This window comes from Mizuhopecten yessoensis, unplaced genomic scaffold (assembly GCF_002113885.1).
Source record: "Mizuhopecten yessoensis strain PY_sf001 unplaced genomic scaffold, ASM211388v2 scaffold6893, whole genome shotgun sequence".
NCBI classification, from domain to species: Eukaryota; Metazoa; Mollusca; class Bivalvia; order Pectinida; family Pectinidae; genus Mizuhopecten; species Mizuhopecten yessoensis.
In genome coordinates this window covers 282,870-309,344 of record NW_018406777.1, presented here as the reverse complement: position 1 = coordinate 309,344, position 26,475 = coordinate 282,870, and the positions used below count along the sequence as shown (strand labels likewise).

Sequence of the window (26,475 nt, the reverse complement as noted above, 5' to 3'; positions counted from 1 at the left end):
TCGACTCTCTATCTCACCAATAGTTACATAACCTTATTGTTTTATTGGATACCGTATCTATATTATTTTTGCAAATCTACAAACGTCCTTGTTGTAGCCCGTGTTTTTTTTTTTTTTAAATCACACCTTTATTGCTTTTTCTGTTTCTAGAAGTCTCTTGTGTATGCTAACATTCAGTAGTGTTGAAATCAGAATACTGGCATGTGCTGTAATGCTATTGTTGAATTATTATGTTTTTATGCATGTAAACCAAAACACAGGAATGCCATGAAACATTTAGTGTAGTAATAGGTGACCCAGACAAACCTATTTTTTGAAAAATACAGGTAACTGCGAAATCAAATTACCAAAACACATTATATATCGCTAGAAAGGTAGTTCAATTGCGTTTAATTCTGGATAAATAAATATTGTTTATCATCAATTTTTTTCTCATTATTTGATTGTGATGAATTTAACTCATTTTTTGAATTTTTCAAAATCACAAATAAATATTTCTTAAAATTTCTCTTACCCCAAAATTTGTACAATGTGGACGACTGAAAGCACGTATACCATCAATGTGCTTTGATACAATATCTAAAAGGAAACATTTCTTTTCGTTTTCACCTGTTTTCTGGGAACACCAGCAAGCCCTTAATAAGTTTTCTATAAATTACGTGGTATACAGGGAGGCTCGGGTATAACAATGACATAATAAATGTTAAAAGAAAACGCACTTAAATCCTTAAATAAAAACCATTACCCGTTTCTCTCAAAAGATACCTACAAAGAATATTCAGACTATTAAGATAGCTGTAAAGTCATTCGAATTCTCTAAATACTCGTATATATCCTCAAACAGATATGAATTTGATGATACGTTGCTAACATTGATTATATTTGTATAAATAAGGGGACATTACCCTTGAAACACGACCAACACGAAAATTAATATGAGGGGAAATATTTTTGTCAGTTTTTTGTAATATTCCGTTTTTGTGGACAAATTGATTTACCTTAAATGAAATAGCATACAACAAAATAAATTATTGGCACGTTAGGTGTTTACCAGTATAGAAAGGAACTTAATTCTCCCGATAAAAGGATAAACTGGCCAGGTATTAGTTGAATTTCGTAATACAGTTAAACAATCGTAAAAGTTTACCAAAGGTCATTTATGCAGTCATTCTCAAATACTTGTCCGGAATTAAAGATTTAAAACAACTCAATCTTGAAGATTTTATCTGGTTTATTAGATCAAAACGTTGTCAATTCATTGTTAAGGTAATAGGAATGTGTCGCCATTTCTCAGCAGAATTTATTCAAATTTTGTAGTTATATTGCTTTGAAGTAAAGAAAATTTAGGTTGTCATAATTTTAAGGATTTTAAATGGACATTTATGTTAAAAGGATTGAATTTTGAAAAAAGACTTGAAACACACATTTCTTTTGCATAATAATGTCAATAAAAATGATACTAACATACTGTTCTGTCAATAATAAGCATACAATATTCATCAGTTTAATATTAAACATTAGAATATGCGGAAATTGTGATACTGTCTCCCTACATTGGATTTTCAACTAGGGATGTACTTCCTACTTCCGTTTAGCAATACACTCCTATGACCTTAAGTGAGAGGAGATATGTTGCAACTGACCTCATTTTATCACATTTAACAATTGTATCCGTATGTGCTCATTTTATCACATTTAACAATTGTATCCGTATGTGCTCATTTTATCAGAATGGATGTGAGCAATTGAGTACATGATGATCCTGTTTGACAACGTTAGGTCATCATATGACTGGCATAGAACAAGTTGTACACTTTTTCTATCTAGAGAGATCCTACTGTTCACCAAACTGATAAGTTACTCAGCCATTAACTGGAAAGTGGTGATGTGTAATGTCAAGGTTGTTCCAGATTGTGTACAGCTATGTAATTATTTATGATAGTCTTCAGTTGATTCCTTGTAATCTCTCATCTGTATCTCTTCCGACCGACTTGATGGATATAGGAAGTAAAATATTCCGTTAAAACATGCTAATAGTTTTCTAATTGCGACATTGTCATAGTCACAAACATTGTTAAAACCTCCTCAATTTAGTCTTGAAAAGACAAGCGCTCCCGTGACAGTGACAAACTCTGTGTAAACGAGTGTTCGTTCTGGTAGTTTGCGTTGACAGTTAGATTAGATCGACGCAGGGATTGGGCCTCCCTGCTCGCTCTCCCTTCCTCGCCTCTGACGATGTGCAACGTCATGGATTTCAGATCATTGATAAAGAGGCCACATATCAGTGTGATAAAAACAATTATACCCAGAATCCCTATAACCACGTGAACCATATTAGGAGTGACAGAGAAAGTTGTTGTGTTGTTTTCGTTTTTGTCCACTTCCGTCGCAAAAGTATTCGATATATTCTTTGTATTAAAAATTTCAGACGAATTGTTTGTCTTTACGTCGTTGATTGATGAATTTAATGTCTCCGAAGCCTTATTTTCTAATTGATAATTCTTGGCTAAAAGGTAACTTAATTTCATACTTTTATCAAGCCCACTGGTGTTTACTTCCCTTTTAGACTTTGGAAAATTGTTTTCTGGGACTTGCTCCTGCATTTCGGTTGATTGAATATTTATTCTCCATGTGTTTTGAGTATGTAGTTTAGATGTTAATACAACCGTAGGCGATGCCAGTGAACTAACATCTGTAGTTGAAAGTAAAGATAATCTGATTTTATCGATGAACGGTATTGAACCTGTAGATGCACTGACTGGTGAATTCTCTAAGCAGGGGAGATCCTGTCTGGAATGGTTTGTTTTCCGTTCACCTGCAACAACAAGCATCGTTGAAAATTAGAACTTAGTTCTTTGACTATTGTTGTTTAAAAGAAGATTTTTAAATCCCAATATACGTCAAGCGATCACTTTGTATCTGTTTTCATCGTGATAGCGGCAGATTGAAATTGGAAAAAAAACATGGTATATTTCGTATGAAAACCTACACAGATTCGTGCAAATATTTATGCAACAACTTTGCCAAATAAACTCATCTGGAAGATGTCGTTTCCAGAGGTATACGTATAACAAACGAATGTGTTTTGCTCATTCGCTGTAAAACATGTGAATTGATATGATCATGCTGTATAATGTGTATTTTTGGCGATTGTCTTCTTCCTGGGTTTCCACGGTAGTCGGAAACTGCCAATCAACACTTATGCTAACCTTTCTATTTGATATACTGCATGGAAATGATCTACAGAAGGAAAAGCAAGTCTGTTCTGTTATTATATCATTCCTTTCTAAACGCAACTGGTTTTTTTTTATTAAAAAGGACTGCTTTATCTCCCTTTCCATTTTAGCCGTCATGCCAACGGTAAGTGTACAATGCGTAAATAGCCATTCTTTGCTCTAAACCCGGAAATAACACATTCTAATAGTATATTTATATACCTATATCTGCAATGTACTTATTTACTCACCTGGTTCAAACTCGCATAAAGCGGTTTTAGTCTTGTAACAGTTGTCAGCCGTCCATGTGTCTGAGAGGGTATCTAGTACGCCACAACGTCCACGGCGACCGTCGTTCAAAAAGTTGCGCATGCTCTTTTGTGGAACATACGTTTGATGGCTACAGTCACGTCTGCTCCAGTTACCGTTCCCGCCTATATTCTGATAGTTTACCCATGTCTGTCTGTTCCGTCTGTAACATGTATGTGAAGAAAAAGTTTGAATATCATAATCTTTTTCATTAAATATTACATGTTTTTAATCGCGGTAATTACAATTTTTCATGTTATCATACATATACAACATTCTGTGTACACCTGCTAACTTATTTGATAAAGAGTGATTATGCTTATCATGTTTTCATATTTTATAAGAAGTTCCATTAAATAATAATATTATAATGTGATGAGACACAAGAGGAAAACTTTAGTAAATTATATTATTTATATAAATCAGAACATTACACTACTTAAACGAATTACTACAACATGCCGAATTTCACTAGTTCACTAATAATTGTTATGCATACTGCATTGTATAATAAAATAAGAACAAATCTTATTTACAGTAAATGACTTGGGAATGCCGACAAAAACAAGACTTCTTGGTAGTTGTCAATGGTAACCAAATAACCGGAAGTGTTGTGTGTCGCAAGATTTGCGCATGCCAATTCCGCCTCATTCCACGTAACTTTTATACCCACGAATCCGTAGCAGTGACCATTGAGTTGATTGTAGACAGACGACGTAGGACAATACATATGATGTTTACTATCTGAAACACAAAGTGTCATCATTATTGTAGTTCTAGTACATACATTGCTCGTAAAGCCAATAGTACTCATTATTGTATCTAACTAGTCCATCGTTTCTATGTAAACACGTCATAATCACGTCGTTGAGAAGGTTGATGTGACGTTTCTATAATTTCATCTCCCAAAGCTACCCTTAAAATGTAATACTAGCGATAATTACAATAACATGGAAATAACTTCTCAGTAAACGGTTTTGTAGCGTTAAATGCCTTTCGGTGAATGAACCATAAAACTTTTCTCCATACATGGTTAAAAGTCGGACACATTTGGAATATTTAAGACAAAATGTCCTCTAAACTAAGCGATACCGTACCGCGTGTTAGCCTCTAAACGAAGTGATACCGTACCGCGTGTTAGCCTCTAAACCGATATACCGTTTCGAGGCTAGACGTTTCCCTTGTGGTATTGTCAGACACCTACAATCCTCATAGCTTATAGTAAGTACACGTTGTCACGTAGTCTTACAGCAGAACCACCATAAGATTAACTACAAATCGATGTAAGAACATTTACAGAAATATTTTTGCATTGTTGTTAATCCTCAGGTAAAAAAAGACCGGTCTAATAGCGTGTTTCCCATTTCTATCCAACCTCGTTTCGATGTTGAATGTAGGAAGACTAAGAGAATGTGCTGCAATGAAATTAAACACTTTCTGATGTGCAGTTTTAATGTTTAATGGTATACCTTCTCATAAAATAGCATAGTGCCTCAACGCATTTACTATATTGCGGCTCCATTTTTGGTATCTCGTCGTGCTATAAGTTTGTAGACTCTAAACGTTATTAACAGCAACTCCTGATACTGGCACTTAACCCCCAGTCTTACATCAGAGGGCAGAATTGACATATTAATCTGCATTTGCAATTAATTTACCTTACTACCGACATAAATACAAAAATAATCAGGACAGATATTTATAATCCATAGCTTTCAAAACAGTTTGATCTGTAGTGTTATATTAACATATACATTAATAGGCTGTTCCGCAAAAAACTGCTATCTCATATTACTATAATGAAGAAAAACCCCGTCTGTTTCAATTTGCCTCGATTAATCAATCACCACAATTAAAGATACCAATATTCCGTCTTTGCGTATTGCAGAGTTATCTTCTCTTGAGAACAGGTATTGATTGTTACGTCATTTGTTTGAGAGAGTAACGTCATCAATTTTTGAGAAAACGACTTAATTTTCTCACACAAACCAATGACGTAACAATCAATACCTGTTCTCAAGAGAACATAACTCTGCTATACGCAAAGACGGAATATGTATGAGGAATGTGAAGACAATGCTGATTGACGAACGTAAGATTATACACTGTAGTTGATATTCAACACTATTTTATACAAAACAGTTTTTCTTTCTTTTTGACTTAAACTTTCTAAACACGCCATGTGAAGGAAACAGAGCAAACGTGGTGAACTATTGTTAAGTAATACAGATAGCTACGTTTAGAGAGGAATGATATAATAACAAATAAACTGAAGGTGTCGTATGTATTTACTAGTCGTACATTACTACTTTATGCATCAGGTATCACTAATACGACAAGAATGAATAACGATAGGTTATTATAGACCAATGTATAGCTTTATTATGGTCTTCTTTGAAACCGATAAATCATGAAGATTTGATAGAAATCATGTCTTGAACAATAACTATCGCAAATGGCGTTTTCGAGTTTATTTTAAAAACAATTAAACAAAACAATGGACCGAACAATATCAAAATTCCAAATTCAAAACTTCGCGATCTAGTATGTTTAAACATGTAAAATAATAAAAAATAAATTTAGGAACTAAAATAGCATTAAGAACATTCAGGACCATGTTTGACCTTACAGGACAGATATAAACGTCACCATCCTGTATTTACATCGTCCCAACACAATCACTAACAGATATACGAGGCACCATCCTGTATTTACATCGTCCCGACACAATCACTAACAAATATACGAGTCACCATCCTGTATTTACGTCGTCCCAACACAATCACTAACAGATATACGAGTCACCATCCTGTATTTACATCGTCCGAACACAATCACCAACAGATGTACGAGTCACGAGCCTGTATTTACATCGTCCCAACACAATCACTAACATATTTACGAGTCCCCATCCTGTATTTACATCGTCCAAACACAATCACTTACAGATTTACGAGGCACCATCCTGTATTTACATCGTACCAACACAATCACTAACAGATATACGAGTCACCATCCTGTATTAACATCGTCCCGACACAATCACTGACAGATATACGAGGCACCATCCTGTATTTACATCGTCCCAACACAATCACTAACAGATATACGAGTCACCATCCTGTATTTACATCGTCACAACACAATCACTAACAGATATACGAGTCACCATCCTGTATTTATATCGTACCGACACAATCACTAACAGATATACGAGTCACCAACCTGTATTTATATCGTCACAACACAATCACTAACAGATATACGAGTCACCATCCTGTATTTACATCGTCAGAACACAATCACTAACAGATATACGAGTCACCATTCTGTATTTACATCGTCCCAACACAATCACTAACAGATAAACAAGTCACCATCCTGTATTTACCTCGTCCCGACACGATCACTAACAGATATACGATTCACCATCCTCTATTTACATCTTCCCAACACAATCACTAACAGATATACGAGTCACTATCCTGTATTTACATCGTCCCAACACAATCACTAACAGATAAACAAGTCACCATCCTGTATTTACATCGTCCCGACACGATCACTAACAGATATACGAGTCACCATCCTCTATTTACATCTTCCCAACACAATCACTAACAGATATACGAGTCACCATCCTGTATTTACATCGTCCCAACACAATCACTAACAGATATACGAGTCACCATCCTGTATTAACATCGTCCCAACACAATCACTATCAGATATACGAGTCACCAACCTGTATCAACATCGTCCCAACACAATCACTAACAGATATACGACTGGCCATCCTGTATTTACATATACACTTAATTTATTTAACAACAATTATGAAACACGTTATTCAACTTATATTAATCACTCTTGTTGGCCCGGATGTTAGCGCATTGTGGACCTTAGTTTGGGAGGAAACCGGAGTACCCGGAGAAAACCCACGTTGTCGGGCAGGTGACCCCAACCTTTTCACGTCCGATCGGGGAATCGAACCCCGGCGGCCTTAGTGAAAGGCAAGTGCGCTATCCACTGCACCACCCGACCACCACTAACATCGTCCCAACACTATCACTAACAGATAAACCGACACAGTCAACACCTATTAATCAAGCAGATCTGACACATGACATATAATCGATGCCATTCGATCCTAAGGGTGTCTCTATTTACGTTATTTATGTCTCCATATTCGAATAAAACGTATAGAAATTTCTCTTTGCGTAATACCGTTTGATCAGAGTGTGCCGGTAGGAATTCGTCTGTTGAATTATGCAGACAAAGTCTGATTGCACTTCGACCTATACAGACCTCGTCGATTACACATACCGACGTATTGCCTGCTCGGATAGGTGTTACGTTCCAAATTAATGAGGGTTTAAACATTTTCCTTTCCCTGATTTTGCACACAACGTTGACTTGCTCAGTAATGTTGCTGATTGGCTGTCCGTGTATTTATGGTCCTGGTCGTGGTTAACATTTTTTAAGCATATGTTCGGTCGTGTAACAACTTGTTATAGAATGCCTGAACTTAATAAATTGCGTTTTTTTTTCGCAGATTCAGGGTTTACGTAATTCCACCCTTCGATCTGTTTGCGTTACTAGGTACGAACTTGAATAGTTTGGATGGAGAATAAACGTTCTGAGATATATAAGAACACTAATTATCTAATTAGCCTATGTACTTATTTATTTAAGAAATAATCAACACATGTGCGTGCATTATGGTGGAATATATAACGAGGGTGAGAAAATGTTGGTAAAAATAATTAAAGAAGGCCGCTTCGGCCTGAGTTAATTATTTTTCCAACATTTTCGAATCCCGAGTTTATTTTATCCTATTTTAACCAATGAAAACCGTCGTTACATCACAGACGTGGTAGAATATTTGTTTTATCATCTATTGTAAACTACAGGAAGAATGAGGTATACGAGTTGAGTGTAGACAATTGTTGTAAATTAAATAATATGACCTTAAAAAGGGAAAATATTGATAATGAAAAATTAATAAATAAAAAAATGAAAAATATTAAAAAAAAGAAGTACAATGATGAATGGCTCGGTGCCAAGCACCATATATACGATATAGAGCAAAAATAAAATAAAATAAATAAATAAATATAAATATATAATAATAAATTTAACAACCACATGCATACTACCTACTCACATACTAATACGAAAAAAGTATGCTAATGATTTATAATAATTGTAATAATTAGACAAGCATAGAGAAGAGCCAAATCTGAGTACAAAAAAAGATATATAGTTTGAACTGTTGCTACAAAAAAAAGTTTTAATACATTCAACACTACAAACGTTTGTATTGGACAATTTACGTCAGGTATGTAAATTGACTCAGCACTTATATGATATAAGTTGAGGATGCATTTGATATGAATCGGATAATTCATGATATCTTTTGCAAAACGTATCTGCATGTGCAATATAGTCAATAGTCAAATGAATTTCAGAAGTCAAAAATTTCCTGTATTAAACTTTTTTTCTTATATGGATTTTTGGAAAAATGAGTAAATGGCATAGTAGAAAATGCAAAAAAAACTATATGTCGGTTTGTTCGTTTTTGAGGTATGGTCGGTCAAAGATACCAATTTAACACAACATGTGATTTTAGGTGAATTTTTGGGTTTTGACCATTTCCAGAAAAAATTCATACAATTTCTTCCAAGTGTGTTATTAGATATGTATGAATGTTTGTAGAATTGATGAAAATATTATTTTCTTTTAAATTATGGAAATGAAATTTCTTAATCTTATTCTTTTAACTCAGAAAGCCGATTTTAGCTACCCTTACCCCCTATTTTTTAATGAAAATATACTCATTTTTTACCATTTTTTTGCAGATTAAACGCCTGATAAAAAAAGTTCTGGTATTAAACTTTTTTTTTGATATTTAATGAATTAAAAGAAAATGTGTTTCTCTTTCTAAAACATCCACAAAAATGGGGGGTCGGTGTGCTTCTTTTTTTGTCCCATTATCATTTGTGTTATTTTTTACCTTTTTCGGGGTCAAAAATCAAATGTGCTTCAGTTACACTAAATATGTAAAAAATATCTCAATAGTGTATAATTTTCCAGTTTGTTGCATATTATTTTTATCATATTAAACATTATAAAGTTGTAGAGCAAAATTGAACCTGCTATAATTAAAAATGGCGACACAATGACAACTTAAGTGATTAATCTAGTGTCAAAAAAGGTGAAATTTTTGCCTTTTTTCAAGCCCAAGAAATACACATTAGTACAAATTTTCAAAATGGCCGCCGAATTGGTATTTTTTTTAAATTCTTGTAAAAAAAGTTCAACAAACAACAGACATCTAGTTTTTTAACATATTTTTCAGATGCGTGTTTGCTATTAAACTTGATCATAATTTGTTAAATATTACAAAATCCCGTTACACCAGACCAAAACGAGACTTGAACGTGATTGAAACCTCAGAAGAGTACATCCTTAAGAACAAAAATAGGTGAAATGTGATATCTGGATATTCCCAGCAGATGTTTAATTGAAAAGCGTTACCCAGACACTGCCGCCAGATATAGTAATGGAAAGTGTTACCTTGGTATTTCCGACAAATATAGTAATGGAAAGCTATAGAATTTGTCTCCACAGTCCAGTGCCTCCCTATACTGATGAACTGTGGGGTTTGGTCCTCTGGCCTCGATGTGTTCTGATTCCAGCCCTTGTAGTTGACTTCCGTCCCATCTGTCCAGTCATCACGTCCATTATAACCAACCCAGAACGTAGAGCTGTAAGCAACAGTCAACGCATTCTAACATGTATTTTAAATGTTTGTCATATGACATACATGTAAAACATAAAGTTCAAAAGTAAATGAAAAATAATAGATAAATGCTAAATAAAATAATTAATAACGAAAAAAAAAGTTAAAAAAAATACACATTTTCTAATGCAGAAATAGTTTCATGCGTTTTGTGCTCGTGTTATTAGCACGATTGCTCTATTCACAGATACACTGTATTGTATATTATATTCCAATACGTATAGAAGTTTCTCCGACGTCACTTGTTGATTGTGTAGTTAATCACGCCTTCAGTCAATGGCATAGCATACACAAATGACAACATAACAAAACACTTTACTAGAGTTCACATGTATAAAACTAAATAAAACAAACTAGTACGTATTTCAAATGGCTATATTTTCATTGATACTGGGATTTTGTGTTTACAGCATTATTTTCTCTTTGGTCAATTACATGAAAAGTTACATTTGTACTCTCAATGACTGACTAACTGATCTTTTTCAAATAACAATCTTACTGTTTGACTTTTGGTAGACCTCTGTACACTTCTGTGATTTCCTTTCTCAGAAAACTAGCTTCGGCCGAGGTATGGATACTTGTCAAATGCCCGCCATGTTGGCGGCAATGATTCTCAGCTTCTGTAAAGGTAGACAGGTAAGTCTGGAAGAGGAAGCAGCCTCCTGTATACTCGACCCATCCAGCGCCACACCCTAAAACGAAGCGACCATTGTTTTAGTTGTAGATTTACATTGAAGTGTTACCTTTGCGTTAAGGGGTAGAGACGGTCAAGTCACTTTTCAGCACATGCGTTGTTGCAAAAATCAAGAGTTGAAACTGAAATCATTTTTTAACACAAAGCTCTTTGTTGGAAAACACGTAATTCATACACTGACTGATGGCAAGGTATTTGATTCAACAACAGTACTGGGGTAATGCATAAGGGTACCAATTATTTCAATAGTGGTTCACCTTGTGTGATTACAACGGAAGAAACAAGAATACAGAAGTGCATGGGAAATAGTGCTCAAAATTGTTTGTTTTATTGTGTGTTTTTTTCATTTTCAACAACATGGTGCCTTGAATGAAGCTTGATAACTACCATAAATGTATAGTTTTATTTTATCTGTCTAGAAAATTATATAAACTTTTTACTGTAGTTCTATCGTCATGCATGTTATTTGGGTGTTTTTTTAGAATAAAATTTATATAAATTGTTCACATCTTTCTATATAAATGGCTGTTGAGTAACTGTTTGGTTCACGGTCATTAAATTGCCCAGATACGCAACGTTTTGAATTCAGCTCTCAATATTTTATGATTGACAAGACAAAAACGAATGGAAGAACGAACTTTTATAGCATGTACAATACATGAAATAGATAGGCGCGATATCAAAAAATGACAAATCAAATAGTTTTTATAAAGGTAACAATTTACATAGAGCTTTGAACGCATTTCGGACACTAATATCGCATTTGGTAAAGAGCAAAGTGTTGCTACGCAACAATGCCGTTTGTTCTGCGTTCTGGATGGGCTCATTTGTGACTTCAACACACGGGAGGATTGAACCGTCGATCATAGCCTCGCATGTAACAGATAAACAAGTCTAGCACAGTCCAGTTCAGAGAAAGCATAGTTAATCAAATGTGACAGTAGCTTTAGATCACATTCGAGGAATAAAATACTTTCTAGAAGAATAGCCCCGTGGTAAATAATGGGACATGCAATGCCAGTGTGCTATACAGGAGAATGACTTTCTAGTCCCTGTAGGGAGAAACCTAGATAGCTGAGCTCACAGATATGAAAATATGTATTTGTTTTCCAAGGCAATACGTAACATAAGTAATAAACATTAGCAATGAGCTACAGGCACAGATACGGGTATGACAATCATATTAATTTTCCATTTTTCCAAGACAATACGGAATTGTATGTTAGCTTCAGTAAGGGCACATTAGCAAAACACCTTTCTATATCAATGTCAAACTTTCCACTTTGCTTACATTGCCCTAAATACGCCGTTTACTATTTGGAGGTTTTATGCCAAGCTGATATCTGAAACCTTTGAGGTCTATCAAGTTAATGTTCAGATCACAACAGAAGAATATGGTTGGTAAAATACTAGAATATAACAGTTTTTGAAACAATTCATCTTATAACCTTATCTGGATCTTTTTGTAAAGTCTTTATGAATACATTTCCACTGATTACCTTAAAATTCTAAACATTACCGGGCCTGCTGAATAAAAATGTTTCAAAGATGACGTTTGTTAACGAAGCATGATAAAATTGAATCAAGCGAAATAAGTTTGGATGAAACTAAACAGATCTATCCTAAGCTCGTTTTTATTAAGTTTGAATTCCAAGATATAATCAAGAATTTGGACATTACTTTACTGCAAAACTTTGCTTGTTGATCCGGTAGTATATATTTACTAGACGGTATTGATTATATAACACTTTTTTTCCTTTTTCATATGTGGCTACATTTATTTAAAAACAACCAGCAAAGTCATTCCATTTTAATATTAAGATACATTGACGATATACTATCTTTAAATAATAAGAAATTAATTGACCTCGTCTATCGTATATGTACCCTCCTGATCTTAAAATCTAAGCTGCACGATAAGCGAGACAATTTCTATTTTCTGATTATGAAGTTTCCCTTTCTTGATATTAACATCATGCATCCCTAACCTTGGTGTTTAAATATAGCAATTTATTTCGTATTCAAGAGAAATGTCGACTGCTGGTGGACAAACTTTCAACACGGTGTTTCTAAAGATCGATGAAAGGTTTATTGGGACCCTGGAGAAGTTCAATGGTCGCGATCGATGAAAGGTTTATTGGGACCCTAGAGAAGTTCAATGGTCGCGATCGATGAAAGGTTGATTGGGACCCTGGAGAAGTTTAATGGCCGCGATCGATGAAAGGTTTATTGGGACCCTCGAGAAGTTCAATGGTCGCGATCGATGAAAGGTTGATTGGGACCCTGGAGAAGTTTAATGGCCGCGATCGATGAAAGGTTTATTGGGACCCTGGAGAAGTTCAATGGTCGCGATCGATGAAAGGTTTATTGGGACCCTCGAGAAGTTAAATGGTCGCAATCATGATCTGATTGGGAAATATGCTATTGTTTCTGTGATATTAATGTCGATACTTTTTATAATGCTTAAAAGTGCGCATTGCTGTTTTGTTGTCGCTACTTTAGTTTTCGCTACGAGGACGTGCCTTAACCCTAATTTATATGGCGGGTGCGACCATGAAGCAGAAGCCGCTTACCCTTCCGGAACACCTTATTCTATTCTGAGCTATATGGATTTCGAGTTCGGATTACGGTATTATCTGTTTTTTGTTTGTTTATATACTACACTAAATACTTCAAAATCAGGGATTCCTATTTAATAACATTTAGACTGGAACCACGCTCAAGGTAAACACTGTTGTCCACAGGAAGTCATTAATTTTATTTCTTATTACTACACGTAGAGTAGAAGGTATTGACAATTAATTATCATAAAACAGCTGCAAAACAAAGTATTTCGGAAGGACAAAGGTTTCCGGTACCATATGTGGGACCTGTTATGTTATGATGTCTGTAAAATTCAAGAACGTATTCAAATAATCAACCGTCTGGGACGTGCCTGATTTCTTTTAATTCGTTATAACACTCTTGGTGTTTTCCTTTTCTTACTTTTCCTTTGGGAGAGTAGATGATTAATTTCGGAGAAGCACACATCCATGTTTTCCTCATTCAAGAAATATCAATACCTGATTTCGCGGATATTGAGAACACTGAACGGTTAGCAGACGACCATGGTACATTATCCTTAGTTGTACCTGAATGCAGTGTAAAGATATGCATTGACGAAGGGACGCGATGCTATCAGAATTTTCGGCATAATTCTGTCTTGACAAAACGAGAAAACACTCCCCAGCTGCTGAACTTGAAATATAACGACCTCGGGAAAATCCCATATATCAACGTCCCATGTGACAGTTGAATGACATTATCGACCCGTGAAGTATGAGAGAGATACCTGTGGGGCACGTGTTTATAGAACATCTGCCAGATCTGAGGTTTACATGCTTGTAACCACTCTAACAGCTGACTTGAGTTCGTTAAAACTGTTTTCCTTGTCACTATATTACGAGAATCTGAAGATTGAATAACCCGGATCATGCATTTAAAAGATTGAAATACTTTCTCAGATGGAGTCACGGCCTGATTTAGGAAATAGAAATCGTAACGAAATACAGTGGAATCGAAAAATATTGATCGAGGATCTACTTAACAAGTTTCAATCAGTATTAAAAAGCCTCAAGAACAAAATAAGTTAACGACGGTGACACGAATGTATGTTAAACAAATACCATCTTTATGACGTATGATTACATACATGATGAAGTGTAAATAATGTATTTTGGATGGCTGCAATACAGAATTATAACAATACCACATCACAAATACGAACACACAGTGAAGGTAGACAAAGAAAGTTAGAGTCTAGCATCCTACAACGTACTCAATGTGATAGGTCTGACTATGCTTACATAAACACGTTCACAGTGTTAGGAACAAATAGGGGGAACTTCCTACTGTCTGTCTCACTTAACGTCGTGTCGAGATTTCTGAAAGTGTACATTATATTATTGACCGGTTTTTACACCTATTTCGTCTTTTTACTTAGATGTACACCACACAATTGCGAAATATATGTATTAGACATAAATAATCAGGTTAATGTTTAAAAATGAAATGTCGAGAACAATTTCTGTACTAAAGACAAAAGATTGATGTCACTTTTAATTTTCTGTACTTAAGATACAATACTGATGTATCATATACATAATGTTTCTATATAGTAATACGTTTTTGAGATTACTGTTCAGTTTTTGAGTACAAATACAAGATAATTACATCATTATTTAGTAACTTGACGGCTAAGACTGGATATACTTAAGAGCTTTGTAATACAACTCTCAAACTAATCATTGTCAAATTATGACGTTAATTATTCAAAGAAATCGTCAGAAAATAACGAAAATATTCAAAATAAATCATTGTCAGAAAGTTAAGTAAACATCTAAAACATATGATTGTCAGGAAATAAATAAATATCACAAACAGCTCAACGTCATGAAATTGTGTTTATATTTTCATTCAAATCATTGTTAGAAAGTCACGTTAATATCGCAAAAATCATTGTTAGAAAATTGCGTTAATCTCTCAATTAAATCATTATCATGAAGTGTATATCTCAAACAAATCATTGTCAGAGAGATATAGAAATGTCTCGATCAAATCACTGTCAGAAAATACCAACACATGTTTGCCTACGTAAACTCCTCAAACTAATCTTTGTCAGCAAACACAAATACCGTTACGTAATATTTCGTAGGCTGGTGAGCTTCCGTTGGTCTGTTATTGATTTTAGGATCATACAGATGTTAACACGTCTGCTTAGATAAACGCAATGTATATGTCTGAAACAAAATATAGTTAAAATGGACACCTCAAAGGGTTCCTACAGTTGCTCATATATTTACTGCATTTCATGCTGTTTTCCTTGTTGCTATGCATTGTACAGAGCAATCTTAGTGCGTTCTGATAAATGTCAAACATAATGAGTTGTAAGCTGTAACAGTGTCACACAATGTCTACACGTGGAAACAGGACGAGCCCGGTTTATGGTACTGTGTGGTTACTTGAATGCATCTATTGTGTGGTATCGAAATGTAAAGATTACCATGATTCGAACTCAATATCGATAAAACTAGAGCACAATATAAACAAACGAGTGAAGACCCATGCAAAAGAACAATGTAATTAAGACCAGGCGCTCAAGAAGAATTAGCGTCTTCTGCTTCATCGATGACACCCGCCATGTAAATTTAAGTCGAATCAACGTCATGTCACGTCCTCATATCGAGAGCTCGGCTAGTAACAACAAAACCCTGAGGCACTCTAATGAGCGTAATAAGAAATAACGACCTTCATATCACACATAAAAATATTGTATTCCTCCTCGAGATCCTGATGTCGAATATAAAACTTGCCCATACTCTACATCAACCCGCATCTGTGGAAACCCGATGTTATACGTTTGTCCAAGCACTTGAGTACCGAATCGACTTCGACATGTTAAAACTTTGTACAGCAGAGAACCTATGGATTTTATTGTATCCTACTGTAGATTGTAAGTATTGCCTTACCTAATTATTGTATTGTTAACATAATGTAGATCTAACATGCCAACACACACGGGCAATTACTAAGTATGCTTTGTGTGACTTACAAATGTGTTGCTGATATTTAATTTCGCACCGACCTCATTCGCGAGGCCATTAACATGCAATTCACTCATTGTGTATGTTTTGCGTTATGAATACATATTTGTTCGTGTCACAATTGATTCCGCAGATGATACTTAACACAAAGTTACGGGAAAATAATTACCATGCGAAATTTAAATCATATGCAAAAACAAAACACAGGCTAGTAGTTTCTGAATATTAGAATTATATGTTATATGAATGTTTCTTTATTGACGGTATGAGGGCCGATCCATTTTGTATTCGTATGGAATCATCTTACGCGTGTGAAAAGACGATCGCTTTATAATAATCTAAATCCCGTTTGTTAACAGCGCGTCCTAAAAACGATAAAACGGATTATTCTGTTGGCAGTCTCTCAACGACAGCATTCCCCTGGGGTTCTATAGCAGTTTCTACCTTCCACTGAGAATCGTATTACAGGCAGGAATATCATTCCAAAAAGCCATGGCTATTACCAGCCAGTAATTGACTTGTGTTGTATGGCGTTATCAGGATATTTATGTGTAGAAGGAGTTAGTTTTACAACATCAATTGCTGCCAACTCTGGAGCAAACGGATAAGGAACAGGGTATCACACAGTGTAATCTGATACCAATAGGGTATCACACAGTGTAATCTGATACCAATAAGATATCATACAGTGTAATCTGATACCAATAGGGTATCACACAGGGTAATCTGATACCAATGGGGTATCACACAGTGTAATCTGATACCAATAGGGTATCACACAGTGTAATCTGATACCAATATGATATCACAGAGTGTAATCTAATAACAATAGGATATCACACAGTTTAATCTGATACCAATATGACATCACAGAGTGTAATCTAATACCAATAGCGTATCACACAGTTTAATTCTATCCCACAGTTTAATCTGATACCAATATGATATCACAGAGTGTAATCTAATACCAATAGCGTATCACACAGTTTAATTCTATCCCACAGTTTAATCTGATACCAATATGATATCACAGAGGGTAATCTAATACCAATAGGGAATCACACAGTGTAATCTGACACCAATATGATATCACAGAGAGTAATCTAATACCAATAGGGAATCACAGAGTGTAATCTGATTCCAATAGGATATCACACAGAGTAATCTGATATCAATAGGGTATCACACAGTGTAAACCAATAGGGTATCACACACTGTAATCTTATCACACAGTATAATCTGATACCAATAGGGCATCACACAGCGTAATCTGATTCCAATAGGGTATCACAGAGCGTAATCTGCTTCCAATAGGATATCACACAGAAAAATCTGATACCAATAGGGAATCACAGAGTGTAATCTGATTCCAATAGGGTATCACAGACACAGTGTAATCTGATACAAATACGGTACCACACAGTGTTATATGATACCAATAGGATATCACATAGTGTAATCTGATACCAATGAGAATCGTATTACAGGCAGGAATATCATTCCAAAAAGCCATGGCTATTACCAGCCAGTAATTGACTTGTGTTGTATGGCGTTATCAGGATATTTATGTGTAGAAGGAGTTAGTTTTACAACTTCAATTGCTGCCAACTCTGGAACAAACGGATAAGGAACAGGGTATCACACAGCGTAATCTTATCACACAGTGAAATCTGATACCAATAGGGAATAACACAGAGTAATCTGATACCAATAGGGGATCACACAGTGTTATCTGAAACCAATAGGGTCTCATACAGTGTAATCTGATACCAGGAGTTAGTTTTACAACATCAATTGCTGCCATCTCTGGAGCAAACGGATAAGGACCAGGGTATCACACAGTGTAATCGTATCACACAGTGTAATCTGAAACCAATAGGGCCTCATACAGTGTAATCTGATGCCAATAGGGTATCACACAGAGTAATCTGATATCAATAGGGAATCACACAGTGTTATCTGAAACCAATAGGGCCTCATACAGTGTAATCTGATACCAATGAGAATCGTATTACAGGCAGGAATATCATTCCAAAAAGCCATGGCTATTACCAGCCAGTAATTGACTTGTGTTGTATGGCGTTATCAGGATATTTATGTGTAGAAGGAGTTAGTTTTACAACATCAATTGCTGCCATCTCTGGAGCAAACGGATAAGGAACACGGTATCACACAGTGTAATCATATCACACAGTGTAATCTAATACCAATAGCGTATCACACAGTTTAATTCTATCCCACAGTTTAATCTGATACCAATATGACATCACAGAGTGTAATCTAATACCACTAGGATATCACACAGTGTAATTTGATACCAATAGGGTATCATCACACAGTGTAATCTGAAACCAATAGGGCCTCATACAGTGTACTCTGATACCAATAGGGTATCCCACAGTGTAATCTGATACCAGGAGTTAGTTTTACAACATCAATTGCTGCCATCTCTGGAGCAAACGGATAAGGAACAGGGTATCACACAGTATAATCTGATACCAATAGGGCATCACACAGCGTAATCTGATTCCAATAGGGTATCATACAGTGTAATCTGATACCAATGAGAATCGTATTACAGGCAGGAATATCATTCCAAAAAGCCATGGCTATTACCAGCCAGTAATTGACTTGTGTTGTATGGCGTTATCAGGATATTTATGTGTAGAAGGAGTTAGTTTTACAACATCAATTGCTGCCATCTCTGGAGCAAACGGATAAGGAACAGGGTATCACGCAGTGTAATCTGATACCAATGAGAATCGTATTACAGGCAGGAATATCATTCCAAAAAGCCATGGCTATTACCAGCCAGTAATTGACTTGTGTTGTATGGCGTTATCAGGATATTTATGTGTAGAAGGAGTTAGTTTTACAACATCAATTGCTGCCAACTCTGGAGCAAACGGATAAGGAACAGGGTATCACACAGTATAATCTTATCACACAGTGTGATCTGATACCAATAGGGTATCACACAGTGTTATCTGATACCAATAGGATATCACACAGTGTAATCTGATTCCAATAGGGTATCACAGAGTGTAATCTGATTCCAATAGGATATCACACAGTGTAATCTGATACCAATAGGGTATCACAGAGTGTAATCTGATTCCAATAGGATATCACACAGTGTAATCTGATACCATTAGGGTATCACACAGTGTAATCTGATATCAATAGGATATCACACAGTGTAATCTGATACTAATAGGGTATCACACAGTGTAATCTGATATCAATAGGCTATCACACAGTGTTATCTGATACCAATAGGATCTCACACAGTGTAATCTGATTCCAATAGGATATCACACAGTGTTATCTGATACCAATAGGGTATCACACAGAGTAATCTGATACCAATAGGATATCACACAGTGTAATCTGATACTAATAGGGTATCACAAAGTGTAATCTGATACCAATAGGGTATCACACAGTGTAATCTGATACCAATAGGATATCACACAGTGTAATCTGATACCAATAGGGTATCACACAGTGTAATCTGATACCAATAGGGTATCACACAGTGTAATCTGATACCAATAGGGTATCACACAGTGTAATCTGATACCAATAGGGTATCACACAGTGTAATCTGATACCAATAGGGTATCACACAGTGTAATCTGATACCAATAGGGTATCACACAGTGTAATCTGATACCAATAGGGTATCACACAGTGTAATCTGATACCAATAGGGTATCACACAGTGTAATCTGATACCAATAGGGTATCACACAGTGTAATCTGATACCAATAGGGTATCACACAGTGTAATCTGATACCAATAGGGTATCACACAGTGTAATCTGATACCAATAGGGTATCACACAGTGTAATCTGATACCAATAGGGTATCACACAGTGTAATCTGATACCAATAGGGTATCACACAGTGTAATCTGATACCAATAGGGTATCACACAGTGTAATCTGATACCAATAGGGTATCACACAGTGTAATCTGATACCAATAGGGTATCACACAGTGTAATCTGATACCAATAGGGTATCACACAGTGTAATCTGATACCAATAGGGTATCACACAGTGTAATCTGATACCAATAGGGTATCACACAGTGTAATCTGATACCAATAGGGTATCACACAGTGTAATCTGATACCAATAGGGTATCACACAGTGTAATCTGATACCAATAGGGTATCACACAGTGTAATCTGATACCAATAGGGTATCACACAGTGTAATCTGATACCAATAGGGTATCACACAGTGTAATCTGATACCAATAGGGTATCACACAGTGTAATCTGATACCAATGGTTGTAGTAATGAACTCATAGCCGAACTAGGATCTATCTAACACGTGAAACATGTATCCAATGATGCTTTTTATAACATCATCAAACCAATGGTGCCTCTTAAGCGGAACGTAAGACAAAGACCTTACTATTTTTTTGTAATTGATGCAGTATGTCAACAGTGAATTATCCTGCAACATACGGGTGCTTCGTCCTAGTAAGATCCGTCGGTGATGTTGGTAGCCTACATGGCGAAAATCAAAATTGGTAGAAATTACTGTTGAAACAGAAGTGGGTGTGCATAAAACTCCTTAATTGAATGAGTTTCGAAAATTAGAGCAGTACTGGTTAATTTCAAATCAATCAATCAATCAATCAATCAATCAATCAATCAATCAATCAATCAACCCAACCAACCAACCATCCAACCAACCAACCAATCAATGAATCAATCAATCAAAATATCGATCGATCGATCGATCGATCGACCGACCAACCAACCAACCAACCAACCAATCAAACAATCAATCAATCAATCAATCAATCAACCAACCAACCCAACCAACCAACCAACCCAACAATCCAACCAACCAACCAACCAACCAATCAATCAAAATATCGGTCAATCAAAATATCGATCGATCGATCGACCGACCAACCAACCAACCAACCAACCAATCAAACAATCAATCAAACAATCAATCAATCAATCAATCAATAGTTTATTTCAATCAATAATGAGCAAATGGAATATAGTAACAATATATAACATAGCAAGTTATTCTCTTTATTAAAAATAATCATGGAAATGTCTTCAAAGGAAAGCGGTCGGTTTCAAGCAATACACGATTAAGGATATGTCCCTAATAGAGTCATTAAACTCTAGTGATATGACCAGTATAATTTAAGGATACCTCAGTATTACATGTATATATATATGATGTGTTTTGTTTTGAAACTTCGCTGTTTTTGTCATTAAATCTTCACATTCTGGTCTTTTAATTCAGTTACCCAGAGTGCATCAAATGTCATTGAATATTCATGCAACGGCTGATATTAACAGGCGAACGACCAAACTCTTTCAAACCCTCCAGCTATATAGCTATATAGTACACCTATGTGGATGGAGTTTAAAAGGATGTCGATGGACTTATGGCAATTTTGACGTCTGTAAATGTACACACAGTCATGTATATCAAAGCAAATTGTGTACCTCCTTTACAGGTTGGAGTGTACAAGTCGGTCCATTATTACGTCTATGAACACTATCCCCGGGCTTAACTACATGCCTATCGATTTGTGATACTGAAATATCTTGCAAGTTGTAGACAAGTAAAAAACTGTCTTACATAAAGCATCATTTATGTGTTTGTAAGCCTAATATTGCTATATCCGGTCCCCTGGTCCACCATATTTCGATTTCCTGTACATTGTGTACTATAATAGACTAGACGTTCTCTGGTTACAACCCCCTAGATATATATATATATAAAACACATCATCGCACATGAACAAAGCTCATTGCTTGATAAAAAAATTCGATGTATAAATGTAAAGGAAAGACACCATTAGCTCCCACAAAACACTGGACCCAAAACAATATGTTCCAGAGGGTAAGCATTTCCTGTCCTATATATAGTACCTGACATAATATATGTGACGTACCTGTATTTAAGTATTTATGTTAAGCATGTTGGTCCGACATGTATTGTTCTGTATGTCGTCATAGCAACAACGATAATGGAATAGTGACCGACCCTTTTTGGTACATCGATTTCATGTCATAAACATTACAAGATGGCAATTTGATTGGTTTTGTTCAGTCTAAAAAGTTACAAACTGACAGTTCGATAAGTTTGCTGTCTGAAACATTATAAAAAAGACAGGTGGACCATTTTGAAATAAGGCTATCATCAAGATGCTGTTCATGCAAGAAATCTAAGTCTCATTTTCGAAACAGACGTATTTTTATGATATTCACAATGCGTGGAATCTGTAAATTCGTTAAACAGTGAAGGTACTGTAAACATATCTCGATCTAAAATTTTGTACGTTTACCTTAACAATAAAAAAATATTCTTTCAAATAGAATACATCGGTACCAACTTGCTATATCAGAAATTACAGCAGAAGGATGTTGAATTGCACGATAAGAACTGGAGACGTTTTGGGTTGCACGATTTCACTACAGTTTATTTCAATTTCGTTCTGGTTACAAAATACAAAGCAAAACAGATCGTATTAGAATACAGACTTTTTCCTACACCCTCATTGGCTAGATCCTGGACAATTGAATCATGATTACGTGGAGGTCGGTGATTCGGTGATTTATAATATTTACTCAACTGTAACGTCACAATGCTCTCTGCCAAACGCAGTACATTCCTCGTGTACATTTAGAGAGATATATGTGAGTTTCCATTTCATATGAAATTTATGAAACGAGTCTAAGAATTTTTCAATTTAACGAGCCTCATATGTAATGAAAACAAATGTAAGATCCTTTTTTATTACATAATCAAGAGTTGTGGCATTTATTCGTGTAAAACGACAATGTTCATGATGTAAAAAACGCCATTTTGACTCCTGTGCGTAAGTCTATGACGCATGTACTTGTCCTAAGCGTGACGTCACAATTGAAGCAATTGAGACTTACAACTAGTCACAGGGCTGATAGATTATATAACATGGGTTAATACCCTAAAAAATATGACCTGGGTATATTCACTGGATAACACAGTACATTATGTGATAAATCACCTTATGTCGGAAAAACAACAACCAGGGAGTTATTAAATGCGAGAGTAATGGTGTTCTATTATTTAAATATTCTCTCGATAAAACCATGATTTTTTCCTACATTTACTCACACCAAATAGAAAAAAATTAAATAGAAATTTCTGCAATATTCCGTTCTGAAAAATATCAATAACGACATAAGAAGAGTTCTAAACGCTTAAGGAATTTTTATTTTTTAGAATATGAATATTTTAACAGTGTATTTTACTTGCTGGAAAATGGGAAAACTATCAGTTTCAAAGAGAAAGAAAGTGGAACAGGGGTTTATGTATGAATGTAGAAAACAATATTCTTATCGATATGTCAAATGATATCAAAGTTCAACATTTTTCAATTGTGGTGATTTAAGGGAAACCTTGAGTGGTTTTATGCAACCAAGGATTGATGAACATCCAATATAAAACCGTATAAAAAATGGAACACTTTTTCGTATATATGGTGCGTTTTGTACTTATGAACAGCCATATGTACCTATTCCTTATAGGTCTGCCTGCCTCTTGAATGTTTCTCATGAATGCAATTGAAAAATTCACAAAATGAAATGAAAACATCTCCAGGGAAATGGTACGGTGCGACAACATGAATATCTAATCACATTTCTAAACGCGCAGTAATATTTGTTTGAATGCATATTTTTAATGATTAAACGATTCAAACTTTATCCGAAAGTGGAAATACTTCCTTGAAATGAACGTACACTGACTTATATGATGAGGTGTTCCGTTTTGGGTACCCAGCAAGCTTAAACATCCAAGTAAACCTGACTTAACTATATGTTCGTTCAGTAATTTCAGCCAATATGTCACGTAGAAAGTATTTGATACGTATATTGTGTTTAACAAGAAGTGTTTGCCTATCGGCAGTTGATTAAAATACGGTTTTATCAGCTTTGTTGGAGCATTTCGTGCTCTTACGAGTAATGTGTTGTGTGGTGTTATGTAATAATTATCTCGTGTCAGAAAATAGAATGAACCCAGACAAGCTTCCAACCGGTTGCTAGGAAATAACACTATTCCCCATTAAAAAAGGACAATAACGTACTTGGATACGTAATGGCAACAAAGTAACGCTAACGTTAACACATGTTTCAGTTTTAGGAGAACCTCAAGGGGAAAACCACAAGTGACTGTACAGAAATGTAAATGTTACTGACAAGATAGGAAGAGTAACACTTTTTTTTTGTTACTGGTGTTTTTTTCGCGATATAGAAATATTTCTGAGATATAAAATACATTTCTACTTAATTTTTCAGTAGTAATAAAATGCCCTAAATTCAAAGTAACGTTCTCACCTAACATGCCGTGTTTAAGAGTTTACATGTCATTTGATCACTGAATTGACAATGGAGGATATTTAACGATACCACGACTAAATACAGGTAGGGAGCCGATATAGGGGTACCAATCAATACAGGTATAATCCGTTTACTACTGGTAAAACAACATTCATAGAGCACTAATCAAGTTTTGTTATATGCAAAAACAACATACGTAACAGTTTTCAGGACCGACTAGTCTCTTTCCCAAGCAATGGATACCCTCAATCATTTATAGGAACTTGCTGTACGATAGTTTGTAAGTGCACGCCTGCAGGTAGGGAATGAGAAATAAATATACCCACTGTTGCACCATGCACGATTACTGACATATGATCAATATAATGTTCCTGTAGAATTGGGAATCTGCTTTTTGCATTCTACTTTTGGAGGCGAAACCGATAAAACAACTATTTTACCCATAAGAATATTTTTATTTTGTCTCTTTATTCTTCATACTTTTCTCATTTCCTACCGTTATGACCTTGGTGTCAGTGAGATAACGTTTCAAAGTGGCCCTTAAGTTGCCCTATCATCCTTGGAAACTGTCTTCTTATAATTTACGATTTTGCGAACTTGTAAACCCACAAAAAGTCTTTGACATATGGAAATCGCAAAATAACAAACATTATTTTCAAACACATAGAAATCGGTAAAAATAGTCTTGGCGCTCCAAAATTTACCTACCTTCAAATTTTAACCAGGTCCAAATGTAGTTGTACTCACGTGTTGAGGCTCGTGCGTGCATCGTCGTCAGTAGCATGGCAGTTACCAGTTTACCGGCCATAGTGGAGACATTGGCCAAACACAGGTTCTCTATACAACACTAAGTCAGCACCATGTGTATTGATCAAAACATTACAGAGCTACGCACGGCTACGTCCTAGTCATTGTATGGCTTCGATAGAAATACGGACTTGTACCGAACATGTTAGGAAGGAACCACGCAGCCTAGAATGGAGCTCGGAGGATAGAATACATTTACTAGAACTGATATAAGTAGACTTCTGACAACGCAATAGGCAAATTGTGGGTTTTTGTATTTTCAGTTGATATAAATAGATATAAAACTGGCGGGACATTTTATGCCTGATGGATTTTTTTTTATTCCTAAAACACATATTACATGTAAGTTTCCTAATTTCAGTATACTTCTACCATCCTTATATAATATAATAATTTTATTAAAGTGGTATTTAGGTTATTTTAATTTTAAACCTTGTGATTTTCCTCCGTGAAACGCATTTTAAATGGCATATTTCGTGGACATTTTGTGTACAAAGAATTACAATGTACATTTTCCAAACTGTAGAATAAAATATAATTTCAAAATAGTTTTGTTATTATTTATTAATGTTAAAAATAATTACATTTACTGGTCAGCAAAACAGAATTACGCTGGCAATAAAGATGATTTATCAGTTAATCTGCGAAATGTAACTTACTCCTCTTGAATATTTGATGGCACCAACTCCT

General features: G+C 35.3%; 1 protein-coding gene across 1 annotated transcript; it reads right to left on the bottom strand.

The window, feature by feature from the left end:
• Positions 1 to 1,686: 1,686 nt before the first annotated feature.
• LOC110452806 (lymphocyte antigen 75-like) lies at positions 1,687 to 25,886 on the bottom strand. The gene is made up of 6 exons (XM_021501491.1): positions 25,687 to 25,886; positions 10,829 to 11,021; positions 10,104 to 10,294; positions 4,061 to 4,268; positions 3,467 to 3,687; positions 1,687 to 2,815 (listed from the first exon to the last, which is right to left on the bottom strand). The coding sequence occupies exons 1-6, from the start codon at positions 25,784 to 25,786 to the stop codon at positions 2,091 to 2,093; spliced, it is 1,638 nt and encodes a 545-aa protein (XP_021357166.1). The 5' UTR covers positions 25,787 to 25,886; the 3' UTR covers positions 1,687 to 2,090.
• Between the last annotated feature and the right edge of the window lie 589 nt (positions 25,887 to 26,475).

What these genes read in the sequence shown, in the direction of transcription:
- LOC110452806 (XM_021501491.1), bottom strand. Translation starts at nt 25,786, where the DNA reads ATGGCCGGTAAACTGGTAACTGCCATGCTACTGACGACGATGCACGCA. An exon ending in GGTCTACCAAAAGTCAAACA is followed by an intron (nt 10,295 to 10,828) that starts GTAAGATTGTTA and finishes TGTTGCTTACAG; the next exon opens with CTCTACGTTCTGGGTTGGTT. An exon ending in TTTATGCGAGTTTGAACCAG is followed by an intron (nt 2,816 to 3,466) that starts GTGAGTAAATAA and finishes TTGTTGTTGCAG; the next exon opens with GTGAACGGAAAACAAACCAT.